Source organism: Neophocaena asiaeorientalis, unplaced genomic scaffold (assembly GCF_003031525.2).
Source record: "Neophocaena asiaeorientalis asiaeorientalis breed wild unplaced genomic scaffold, Neophocaena_asiaeorientalis_V1.1 scaffold217, whole genome shotgun sequence".
Taxonomy (NCBI): Eukaryota; Metazoa; Chordata; class Mammalia; order Artiodactyla; family Phocoenidae; genus Neophocaena; species Neophocaena asiaeorientalis.
Genome location: NW_020172293.1, coordinates 5,336,117 through 5,349,647, shown reverse-complemented (window position 1 = coordinate 5,349,647; position 13,531 = coordinate 5,336,117). Strand labels below are relative to the sequence as shown.

The 13,531-nt window shown below is 45.9% G+C and overlaps 1 protein-coding gene across 1 annotated transcript in view; it reads right to left on the bottom strand.

Annotated features, from left to right (window-relative positions):
• Positions 1-13,525, bottom strand: part of NEBL (nebulette) — a 335,691-nt gene extending 322,166 nt beyond the window's left edge. Inside the window, exons 1-2 of the mRNA XM_024766146.1 lie at positions 13,466-13,525; positions 12,117-12,211 (exon numbers count right to left, since the gene is read on the bottom strand). Coding sequence (XP_024621914.1) covers positions 12,117-12,172 — 56 coding nt within the window. The 5' untranslated portion in view covers positions 12,173-12,211; positions 13,466-13,525. The remainder of the gene's footprint in view (positions 1-12,116; positions 12,212-13,465) is intronic.
• Positions 13,526-13,531: the final 6 nt, after the last annotated feature.

The window sequence follows — 13,531 nt, the reverse complement described above, 5'->3', positions numbered from 1 at the left end:
AAGCATGGCCAGCTCCACTGGGATCACCAGTGGAGGAACAGAAAGAAAGTCTGTCCCTTCCTGTTGAGCCTGCTCTCTCAGTGAGGGATGCCTGAGGCTGAGCTGTACAGCTCGGCCAGCCAAAGGTGCTCGCTGCACCCCCAAGAGAGCTGCTGGGCAGTGGGCTCTATGGGGGGACACTCACCAAGCACATGGTAGGTGCCAAGGTGTACAAAGGTGATTGGGACCGTTCCTGCCCTCAAGAATGTAATCTGCTGATAGGGGAGGCTTGCTTATTTAAACAAAAAACAATCTAGAGAGTTATATCAAGGATCCTTCCATAAATAGGTCCTCCCACCCACCTCCTGTGTGCAGGCTGTCAACCATTTATATGTCTCACCCAACTTCTACTGACTGACAACATAGACATCGTGGGTTTAGATGGTCACTCTTGTCATAATGGGATAGGAAGGTTCATGATACGAAAGGGAGGCGCTGTCTCCACGATGCAAACAAGACATCTGAAGAGGACGGTGAGAAGCTAGCCTGTTGTATAATCATGAATTTGACTAGCTTTAGTCCCTGGTTCCTGCAACATACTCTAAATAGTTGGAATTTCCCTAGTAACTGGAAATATCTTTGATATTCATGAGCCCCAGGGTCCATACCTGAGTTGTGCTAACAAGATGCTCAGGGTGGGGCTGGCCACTCCAGAAATCACGGGATTAGAGGGTTGGAGCTTTGAGTCCGGTGAGATAAGTGGACCTCCTCTAGGGAGGGGAGAGGGGATGGAGTCTGAATAATCTCAGAGTCATCACACCTGCACAATGAAACCCCACTAAAGACTCTGGACACCAAAGCTCCAGATTTGGTGGAAATTCCTGGTTTGTGACTGCATGGACGTGTTGGGAGGGAGAGAGACAGACCCCTCCTGACTCCACAGGGTGAGGGCAGGGAAGCTCCATGTCCAGGACCCTCCCAGACCTGGTCCTACGTGTCTCCTCACTTGACTGGTCCTGCCTTATGTCCTGTATGATAAAACAATAATATTAAGTATAGGACTTTCCTGAGTTCTGTGAGCCGTTCTAGGAAACTGTCAAATCTGAAGGGGTTGTGGGACCCCCTCCCCAAATCTGTAGCTAGTTGGTCAGAAGTGTGGTTGTCCTGGGGACACCTGAACTTGCAGTTGGATCTGAAGCAAGGGCTGTCTTGCTGGGGACTGCACCCTTCACTCATGGAGTGGTTACTGTCAGAACTGCACTGCAGCACTGCAACCCCCATTCTCAATTCCTGAAACACAAGCCAGAAATAATCCCTTTAGAAGCAAAGCTCAGCTGACTTGACTTCCCCACCCTCAACCCAGCTCCAACCTCAGGCTAAGAAGAACTTCCATGGTCCAATCTCAGCAGGAAACCACCTTGAATGGGAAGACAAACACAGTTCTAGTACAAGGCAGGCTTTTTGATTAAGTGATATAACTGAAATATAAAAACTACAATGGGCGCACAGAGAAAGAGTCCAGTAATTGACTGAGAGATTCAGAACGGCTTCACAAAGGTTGACGTGGCTGTGTGCCTTAAAGATGAAAGCAATTTTAAAACAAAGGAGGATAGGGTGGCTTAAGAACAGTGTAAGGAAAGAGTGAAGTCACTGTGTCAAGTTTAATAACAATGAATATCCGATCTAACTTTTATTACCTCCTTACTGTGGCTAAAGTTATTATTTTGACATTCCAGTGAATCCTTAATCCTATGAGGCAGAGTCTATTATGATACCCATTTTACAGGTGAGGCTACTGAGACTTCGGTTAGGAAACCTGATGAAGGCATCAGAGCTGGCAGTCCAGTGTGGCTGGAGAGGAGGGTGAAAGGAAGTGGATAAAGTATGAAAAGCCCTATCTATCAGAAACCCAATTTTTTTCTTCTGTAGGCAGTGGGGAGCCATCAGAGGTGTGTGCATAAGGGAATAATATGACCAGGACTGTGGTTTCAAAAGATAAACTGCAGTGGCAGGAAAAGCATTCACAAAGACAAAGACTAGAAGAGGGAGACCAGGTAGAGGATGATGGTCAGATCACTGGGCAAACAGGATGAGAGCCGGAAGCAGGGTGAGGACAGAGGGAATGAACACGTGGGGATGGGGAAGGAGGACAAAGACGTCTAGAAGATGACAGAGATACACAGGGCTCTGGGTGGATGGTCGGAAGAGCAGCCAGGAGGAGATGGGGCAGGCATCCAAACAGACCATCAAAAATACATCTGGGGACCTCACTGGTGGTCCAGTGATAAAGAATCCACCTTCCAATGCAGGGTACACGGGTTCGATCTCTGGTTGGGGAACTAAGATCCCACATGCTGCTGGGCAACTAAGCCCGAGTGCCACAACTACCGAGCTCACCCACCTCAACTAGAGCCTGCATGCCGCAAACTAGAGCCCACGCGCCCTGGAGCCCGTGTGCCACACCTAGAGAGAGAAAACCCGCACGCCACAACTAGAGAGAATTCTGCACGCTGCAATGACGAGCCCACAATGCAATGAAAGATCCCACGTGCTGCAACTAAGACCCGATGCAGCCAAAAAAATAAAGAAAATAAATGAATACACATACATCTGTTTATATGTCTTTCTGTACTGATGTGTGCGTTTACTGCACCGTTCCTTTTTTTTTTCCACACCTTTATTAGAATATAATTGCTTTACAATGGTGTGTTAGTTTCTGCTTTACAACAAAGTGAATCAGCTCTACATACACATATATCCTCATATCTCCTCCCTCTTGCGTCTCCCTCCCACCCTCCCTATCCCACCCCTCTAGGTGGTCACAAAGCACTGAGGTGAGCTCCCTGTGCTACGCAGCTGCTTCCCACTAGCTATCTATTTTATATTTGGTAGTGTATATAAGTCCCTGCCACTCTCACTTTGTCCCAGCTTACCCTTCCCCCTCCCCGTATCCTCAAGTCCATTCTCTACATCTGCGTCTTTATTCCTGTCCTGCCCCAGGTTCTTCAGAACCTTTCCTTTTTTTTAGATTCCATATACATGTGTTAGCATATAGTATTTATTTTTCTCTTTCTGACTTACTTCACTCTATATGACAGTCTCTAGGTCCATCCACCTCACTACAAATAACTCAGTTTCGTTTCTTTTTATTGGCTGAGTAATATTCCACTGTATATATGTGCCGCACTATTCTTGATGCTCCCGTGTGCTGCCTGAATTTGGTGGAGTTCACACTCTTGATGCAACAACAGATAATGAAGTCAGATTTCAAGACGGAATTCAATGTTGGCGGGCAACCATTTAACTCCACATCTCACATCTCTGGCCCTAGGCTGCACACAGCCATTCCACGCCTCCGTGCTCTCTGTGTGGTTGACCAGCGCCCGCTCTGGATTGATAACGAGCATCAGAGGAGCCCATCAAGGGTTTTTGTCTAAATGACTTTTTAGACTGCCGAGCTGAAGCAGAAGTATACCAGGCCACCACCGGTCTACAAATAGGTCTGAGGCTGTTCAAGCGTACACACATCAGACTAAGTTTTCTTCTAGTTCCTCCTAGGATTTGACGGGAATGAGTCGACAGAGTGTAGAAAAGTAAACAGAAGCTGAACACAACGTGACTCCCTCAAGGACTCCACTGAGAAAAACACACAGCTGACCACAGATAAAATTAATGCTGGGCTTCCAGTGCTGGAATAAACAACCCTTGCCATTCAAACCTGGTCCTTCCCACAATTTCCTGTTTTCTGGTTATGTCCGTGCCCTATGTCTAGGTTTGACGAGAGAGGCTGTGGAACCGTTTGATTCATTAGCAGGACTTTAGAATCAATAATCATCCTTCTACCAAGTCCTCAAAATGTTCTGGGCACTTAGCTCATAAATATTATTCTAGCTCCCACTTCCCACACTGCAAAAAGCCTAGCTCTTCCTAACAATGCTGACTAGAGGAGAACGAAACAGAAAGGAAAAGAAAAGAAATTCGACTTCCCGTTCCTCTGGAGAAGGAGCTGTGAGGGGGCCCTGAAGCTCTGGAGGACAAGGGTGTCGTGTGTGGGTATGTCTGCTTTTCTCTCACTCCTGACATTCCCAGGAACCACTCATCCTTTAAAGCACGCATCTGAAAACGTTTAAAGAAGACATACCAAAATGCACTCTTACACACGCCCCTGACACATAATCAATACCCTTTTAATCACACACATCTGTATCTTGCATTAACCTTGCATCTCACCATAATTTAGGAGATATTGCTGTGCTTCATCTCCACATGTTTTCTAATCTGACATCACTCTGTAACAGACAGATCATCATAAAGAGACGGAAACATTTTCAAATGTGGCGGAACTCAGGACATGATTTGTAAATACGGTCTTCTACAATTTCAAAGGGTACTAAAATTCATTCGATGTCATCAATGGTTCTATTAGGTAGCTGAGAATCAGATCATTTTGCATATACACTGGAACCTTTTTATTTGGTTCAAATAAAGTGTCTCCTTCCCTCACTTTCAATCATCCAGTTTCAAAAAAACAAAAAACAACTGTCATCCTCCCACATCAGATCTGTGTGCAAAAGGTCTAATTTTTTCTAGGCAGTACGTAAACCAAGAAGTCAGATAAGGCAGATTATAACTGATGCAAACTAGAAACCCTACGTATCACAATATCATCCCATAGAAACGGTTGCCTGTAACATTTTCTCCTCTCTTTAAGGGGGCGATATGAGACAACAGCTTTCAATTTATTATAAATAAGGGAGGGGACTAACATTTGGGTACTAATAGGTGTCATTTGATGTGCTGAGGCTTATTAATATTTCCCCCTTTTCATTTCTATAAAGTTCCTCTTAGATAGAAATTATCCCATTTTACAGATTATAATTAAACTCAAAAGAAACTAAATGAGCATCCATGAAGAATCTTTTAGAAAGGTATCATATCTTGAAACCAAGCCTGTAAGCAGTGAAAGGAAATTCCACCACATTCACTTTGTTTGTATTTATTTATTGGCTGTGTTGGGTCTTTGTTGCTGCACACAGGCTTTCTCTAGTTGCGGCGAGCGGGGGCTACTCTTCGTTGCAGTGCACAGGCTCCTCACTGTGGTGGCTTCTCTTGTTGTGGAGCACGGGTTCTAGGCGTGCGGGCTTCCGTGGCTGTGGCACACGGGCTCAGTAGCTGTGGCACACGGGCTCAGTAGCTGTGGCACACGGGCTCAGTAGTTGTGGTTTGCGGGCCCTAGAGCGCAGGCTCAGTAGTTGTGGCGCACGGGCTTTGTCGCTCCACAGCATGTGGGATCTTCCCGGACCAGGGCTCGAACCCGTGTCTCCTGCATTGGCAAGCGGATTCTTAAACACTGCGCCACCAGGGAAGCCCACCACATTCGCTCTGGATTGGCAAAGGCGAGCCTACCCCTTTGGTGGGAAGACTTTACCCCTTGGTATTCAGACCTGGTGAAGCTAGGCCCCCAGACCACCATTCAGGCTCCACAAGGCCTATTCTCAAGCCAGCTCCTCTAGATGCCCAGCCTCAGAAGGAACTCAGCTGGACCACATCCTGAACTGGGGGGCGGGGGCGGGGGCGGAGGCAGGGGCCACACTCCGAGCTGCAGCATAACCATCACATTCCCTGACGCAGCTAATCTCTATTGCGCGCTGACTGCCAGGCTCTGCGGAGACGGGGTGAGCAAGACGGACGCCCTCAGAGCCACCCTACACCGGAAGAGGGTGCAGACAGGTAGGCTCGTGGTTCCTTCATAGGATGGTGAGGGCTCTGAGGGCTGAGCTGAGTCCTGAGGGACGGCTGGCGTGGGGTAGGGTGTGGCTGGCACAAACAGAGAGAGTGAAAGCAGTGGCTGTCTGAATTCATGGACTCTCAGCATAGCGTTGTACACGCCGGCGGCTTCCAATGCTCTGTGATGTGTGGGGCGTTAAGAATACGGAACTGGGGCTTCCCTGGTGGCACCGCGGTTGAGAGTCCGCCTGCCTATGCAGGGGACACGGGTTCGTGCCCCGGTCCGGGAGGATCCCCTATGCCGCGGAGCGGCTGGGCCCGTGAGCCATGGCCGCTGAGCCTGCGCGTCCGGAGACTGTGCTCCGCCACGGGAGAGGCCACAACAGTGACAGGCCCGCGTATCGCAAAAAAAAAAAGAATACGGAACTAAGCTAGTGTTTCTCAAACTTTCTTTGACCATATCTTCCAGCAAAAATATGTTTTACATCATGATGCAGTACACACGTTACACATATAACTAGGAAAAGAACATTTGCCAAAACAATACTCTTCCCACTACTCAAACCCATTCTGATATTGTCTCTCTTCTTTCTGTCTCTCGTTTTCTGTAAGTTCTAGATAAAACCCTCGAATGGGTGGCAACCCATAGTGTGAAAAATACTGGTATAAACCTTTTAATAGGCATGACTGTCATTTCTTTGATATATAGTTGACCCTTGAACAACATGGGTTTGAACTGTGATGCACGGATTTTTTTCAATAAATACACTACAGTACAACCCGATGCCTGGTTGCTTGAATCCGAGGATGCGGAACCACAGATGCGGAGAGGGCCGACCGTGGACTTGAGCAGCCTCGGATTTTGGTATCCGAGGGACGGTCCTGAAACCAATCCTTCATGGATACTGAGGAACTTCTTCTTCTGCCTTCTACCCTCCTTTTCTTCCTTCACTCCTCAAAAAACTACCGCTGGGGCTTCCCTGGTGGCGCAGTGGTTGAGAGTCCGCCTGCCGATGCAGGGGACACAGGTTCGTTCCCTGGTCTGGGAAGATCCCACAGGCCCGTGAGCCATGGCCACTGAGCCTGCGCGTCCGGAGCCTGTGCTCCGCAACGGGAGGGGCCACAACAGCGAGAGGCCCGCGTACCGCAAAAAAAAAAAAAAAAAAAAAAAAACTACCGCCGAAGAAATAAGAACACTACAGTTTCCTGAAGGTCTGTTATGTGCCAGAAACTGGGCTGGAACCTTGACACGCGCCCTGTCTCATTCATCCTCACACACCCCTGCGGATTAAGCATTACTATTCCCATTTTACAGATGAAAAAGCCGAAGCTCAGTGATCAGGAGACTCGTTCAGTAGACCGTGACGGAGCCAGGATTCGAATCCAGTTCTGTCTTGCTTCAAATCTCCAATCACCCTACTGTGTCTTTCATGAAAAGTTCTTAAGTAATTAAAGCTAACGTAATAGCAAGAATTTCCTAAGTCCCCTTGAGATAACTCAAGTCCTTGGAGTGTTATGGAACCAGGTTTGGGAGGCCTCGGCAGAGATAAGGGAACTATGAGGTGGAAAATATCGCGGGTTTAAATTTCATTTCCTTCCATGTCCTCTGAGTACCCCTTAGTAAAGACACTTGTGGCGAGTCACCAACAGAAATGGTAAGTGAGAGCTACTGGGGGGCTGGCCTAGACAATCCCCCTCAAGGCAGGCAGGCTGAACAGAGCTGCCCGTTCTGAGTGGCTCATACCAGGAGCACCTTGCCCGGCATCTTCCAGGCTGTAGATAGTCCATACATATTCACAAAACGGAACGCTAACACAGGCAGAGCGAAAGTAAACACGGAGCATGGCTCCTGCTGGTTTATTTTTAAATTGGTCCAAAATTACCTTAAACGAAACTATCTGTTGAGAAGGACGTGTCTTTGGAAGGATAACTAAACGTATTTACAGCACAGACACTTGTGTTCTTTCAGCCCCCTAACTGAAGATACATTTGACACAGATACAAGGGATATTTAACGTGAGCAGGTCAGGACAAATGTTCAACTCCCCCAAAAACTCTCTGCAAAAGTGACGATTTGGGGAAATTACTGGCAAGGCTCCACGAAGCGACTGCATCATAAACTGATCCTTCCCCTGACTTAAAATAACGGGATGTTTGGCGACAGTACGTTTACTGGCCAGTCATTGGCACTGCTACTTCTAAGTGATGATACTGCTCAGAATACTTTAAGAACTGATGTATTTTCTACAAACACATAATAAATGCAACTGTGACACCTACAATAAGTTAAATTATTTATTTGACAAATGGCCTTTAGGGTTTATATTCTTTGTGGGGCTTGCTGGGTAGCAATACATTTATCGTTTAACTTGGCATACCAACTCACATACAAATATATGAGCCGTTTTTTGTCTAATCAGCTAGTGTTATTTTCCCAGCACCTCTTAGCAATAAAAATATTGCCAAGTCCTCTTTTCTTTGCAAGTTCCACGATGGGAAAAAAATCCTGAACATGCAAAAGAATCCACTGCCTGCTGATGAAACGTAAAGGCTTATGAAAACATGGCATGTCCTCAAGTAGATCAGTTTGTTTTTAAATGTTTTAGTAGGGTACACTGATGCATTAGGAACTAAATGTGTATTACGCCTAATCTCACACCTAGCGTGTACTATATACTTTGATCATTCTATCAAAAGATCAAAATTTAAATATTAGGTAAATTATATTTTATACATGTTCTCCTTTGCATGAAGTCAAACAGGAAACTTGTTTCTTCTCTAAACACACAAGAATATAAACAAGCAACATATTTAGACCGAAGAAAATACTCACTACTTCATTCCATTAAAAAAAAATGCCCCTGGGTATCAATTAAAATAAAAAGCTTTTATGTTTTCTTAAAACAATCCTAAATGTCTGCTTGTGTTTTCAAATATTTTCATCGTATTTTAATATTTATTTTAAAGTTTCTTAAGTTAATTACATGTTATTTTTACAAGAAATGCTACTTAAATACTCTTCCTGAAAGCTCTAAGAGGTTATGTAAAACAACAGAAATGACAGCAGAAATTAAAGAACTGATATTGAATCTCCAATAATCAGAAGTTGCCATTTTCATAACAACTGAATGTAAAGTATGAACCTTAATTGGATCCTGGATTTTTTTAAAAAAAGCTATAAAAGACATCCTTAGGACAATGAGGGAGACGTGAATATGGACCAGATTTTAGAAGTTATTATGAAATTTTTGTTAACTTTCTGAAGTGTGATATTGGCTCTGATTCTTTAAGAAAATTATTCTTAGTACGTGCATAAGGTCCTTTTTAAGAATGAAATATCTTGATGCGTGAAACCAGCTTGATGCCTGAAACTAACAAATGGTCCAAAAATAATAAATATATCTGTACATATACTAGATAAAAACATGAAGCAAAGACTGCAAAATGTTAATAAGAGTTACATCTCAGTGGAGGATATACAGACGTTCATTGCATTATTCTTTTAACCATTTTGTATATGAAAATTTTCACAATAAAAAGTTGCAGTGGGGGAAGAATAGTCGTTTTCATTTAAGCACGTATGTGTATCCACTCCTGAGCCAAACTAGGGGCAGATAAAATATTCCTTTATATGGACACAGGATGTTTCATTTTCCAGTAGCAGTATACTTCAGAGAATCAATTTTCCACCACTGACCCAGAGAAATTATGGCAGCCCTTCTGGCCAAGATCACAGGGAACAGCTGATTGACACACACCACCTGATTTAGAGCAGAGGCATCAGGATCCCCAAAGGGTAATCCATGCTGACCAGTGAATTTACATGCCAGCCTGTGCCCTTGGAAAACTAAGGGTGGAGAATAGGGGCCTTCCAGCATGGAACCTTTACAGCAGACAGAACCTGCAACTTTGCTAGGCTCGTTTTCTGGGAGACAGCGTATCAAGCTGTGACATGAACGTAAAGCTAAATTAAACATCTAAACCATCGATTCTACTCATTCACCCACTAAAGATGGATTTCTGTCTTACCTTGTCTCTCTGCTCCATAAAGTGGACTACCAGGTTCAACATTCAGCAAAAAAAAATTTGAGATGCTACTCCCAAAACTCAACTTAAACCTAATAACAAAGCACTAGAATTGTGTAAGAAATTTTAGAGAGAAAACCTGTAAGCATTCCCTTTAGATATAATGGAAGTATTAAAAAATAAGACTCAGACCTATGAAACAACATAGCAGGATGTTTCTCATCTACAAACAGAGGTTTTTTTGTTTTGGGGTCCAAATCTCAACAGTTCTGGGCACTAGTTCACTACGAAGTCAGAGGGCCAACCAGCCGGCCATGACTTGCCGCAGAATCTGATATTCTTTTTTAACTGGAGTGAACTGAAACTCAGCAGTAAGCATTGAACTTTCAAGTGGCCTGATGCAATCAAAGACTCCACTTCAGTTACACTTCTTTTTTCTGTCCTTTTATTTTTATCATCTCTTTTTCTCCCTCATTCAATGCTTTATCTATATGTGTGTGTCTTGTGTGTGTGTGTATATATATACATATGTTTGTGTGTGCGTGTAGATATACATACACATAAACACATTATGCATACATATACACATATACATATATGTTGCTGTCTTCTCCTTTTCTTTTTCCTGTCTTTCCTCTTCCTGTCTTTCCTCTTCCCCTCCCAATTCCTCCAGAACCACCCAAAGGCATTGGTAAAACCCAGTTAAACTTCAGGCTGTGAAGCTATAAAGAATCCTGACGTGGCCCATGAAGCCTGATGGAATCAGGCCACAGGCTAGAAGAGTTACGGGAAGAATGGTTCACTTTCCTTTAACCGAAGAACAATCATCCTGTTTATGGGTTGTCAGGGCCCTTTCCCTTCTAGGGACAGCTACCTACCTTTGATCTTTAACCAGCTCACTACACCTCTCTTTAAGAGAAGCAGGCGACCACGACACTGGGATCTCACTTATTGCTTCATGTTATTCTAGTAAGAGGCATGATACAGGAGAGCTGAAAACATCAATGGTTTGGGGCTACCTGTGGACTTCACTTATCCAAATCGTGGATTCTGTTCAGTGCCACCATTTTCTGATTTCTTGAAAAGTTTCTGGTGTATTTGCAAGCACTAAGTTAGGACCGAAGGAAATACAAAGAGATTTTTTTTTTTTTTAGGTTATTCATCAGAGAGGTATGAGCGCATTACGTTCGTTTACCAACAATTCACCGTCTATGAAAACTCACTCCCATGAGTGAAGCATGAATTAACCATGGGCCCTCCATCTCCAGGAGACCTGAATAAACCTGTTTCCAAAACTCCAGGGAGAATGAATCTCTGGCAATGCTCCAGCCAGAAGGCAAGGGATCCTCTGCCACCTCCAGGCTGGAGAAGCCCCCACAAGGGAACCAGGAAGAAGGCGGCTTAGCAGTCAGTGCCAAGAGCCCACCGCTGAAAATAATCTGGGTGGAGGGATGCTCAAAGAGTGGAGAAACGCATGCCGAGGGCGGCAAGGTAGCCATTTGGAAGCACCGAACAATGTTTACAGTTTGCAGGCTCTAGGAGTGATCTGAGCCCCTTACCGAGGCTTATCCTCTCAATGCCTCAATTTCTTCATCTGACAAATGGGGAAAATAATAGTACTCCTCAAAGTCACAGGGTCTGTAATGATTAAATGAGTCAGTAATGCACACAGTACTTAGAACAGGGCCTGGCACATGGTAAGCACTGCATAAATGCTACCTAATCGCTAGTATTATAGGCTGGAAGCATGCCAATGGAAAAGCCTACTAAAGAAAACTTACCTTCTTTAATCCCCACCAAGAGATCTACTACTAACCAGCTGGAAATACCCAGGTCTCAATTCTTTGATTCCCTTTTTAAGCTCCAGCATCTCTGGAGTGGTCTCAGCTAAGGCCAAAGGAGCGAGACTCCTTTCTCTAAGCAACGAGGTTGCTTAGTGGTCTCAGCTAAGGCCAAAGGAGCGAGACTCCTTTCTCTAAGCAACGAGGTTCGGGCAGAAAATGCAGTATGGCAACATATGATAAAAATGGAAACTGACATATGAATAAAATGCCAATCTATCTGACATGCATTTCAGAGCCCAGGTGTTCTCAGTGTGTAAGTTCTGCAGCTTCTAACAAATGTCCCTAAGTCTGCAACACTGTGAACCTCAAGAACCAACCTTCTGGTTGAAGACACACACAAATCACCCTGCACATTAGAAAGACATAAATGCAATGAACTTCAACAAACTACATGGCCCCAAAGTATGTGGCATAAACAGGTAATTGGCCACTGCCACACCTGGGTGACACAGCAAGTCAATTCTTCAGAACAGGCAAATCCACTCACTTCCATATTCTGGGGCTGTGCCATACCTGGCACACTATGTTGACAATACTTACGCATTACAATAGGGCTTCTTTTCATAGCCTTTGTAGTTGTTCATGTTCAGAGCCATCTTGCAGACTTCACAATGGAAACATCCTTTATGCCAATACTGAAAAAATAAATATTTAAAATTATAGTACAATGCCAGTTCTTTCCAGGATGGGTACAGAAAGGAGACATTTTTTTTTTTAGTGCATCACAAGTCCCCGTATCTGAAAATACTACAACAAAATGACTGTAGGTACCAGTGGATGTTTGCTGACTTTCAGTTAAGTAAACAAAGAAGCCAGTTATTAAAATGGAGTTTTAAATGACTCTCCACCATAACGTACAGACTCAGATGAAAGAAATGTCACGGGCTCTACCCGTATTACACTTCTATGAGCAGCCAAAGAGGAATTCTGCGCTTGGTTAATGGAGAAATGGAGCCTGTGAAGTGGCCTCAAAAGGAAACCGAATCCAGTTCAAAGTGCCTAAACAACACTGTTTGTAACATCTCGATAAACATGTGCTCACCGGAAATCAGGCAACCCGAGGTGGCCAGAGGGGCACTATGTTAAGTACCCCCGGCCCCCCCATCCCTGTCCAGCTTCCACTAAATTGCGGAAAAGGCGGACTCTGTCTGGGATGGCTATAGGGATGACGGCGTGCTCTTATGAGGCATTTGTATGACCACACGCAAATTTCACAGGGACCGCCTCCGGCTGGGTTCAACTGTCAGTCGCTCAGGCTAGCGCCAGGGTCTGTCTCCCAGGCTGCTCAACTCCATCCACGCCCGGGAAGGGCAGGGAAGCAGGGCTGCAGGGGCCGGTCTAGAGCCACTTCCTCTGGAATTCCCCAAGCGGGTGGATTAGCCCCCAGTGGGTCTGGCTCGCCGCGCTCAGCCCGGGCTCTCCGGCGGGGCTTATTCTTAGCAATGCGGCAGCGGCCGCCCCACGACATGTTAATTACTATCTGCCTCTCCACCTCGCCGCCCTCACGCGAGGCGCTGGGGCGGGGGTGAGGTGGCGATCCGGGCGGATCCCTGAGGTGGGCGTGCGGGGCAGTGAGGGGTCGCAGCGGAGGTGGGAGGCGCGCGGTTGGCCGAACTGCCCCTGGGGGCCCAGCCCGGGCCGCGCACCTCCAGGCGCCCTCCGCAGCCGCTCTGCCGCCGCCCGCACCCCGACAAAAGCCTCTCCCGGTTCCAACATCACGATCGCCAAGCGTGCTCTCTGGCCCTCCTGCGGGCGTCTTGCTTCGCGTGCCCTCAGCCGGGGGCCAAGACACACAGACGCGCACACACACGCACAGACCCACTCTTCTCTTTCCATCCCAGATGCCAAAACTTCTCCGAGCAGGTGCAGCCCGGCGCCTCCTCGCTCACCTTATCCAGGCAGTTGACTTTCTCCGTGGGATACACGACTTTCCCGCAGCGGGCGCACTGGGGGTT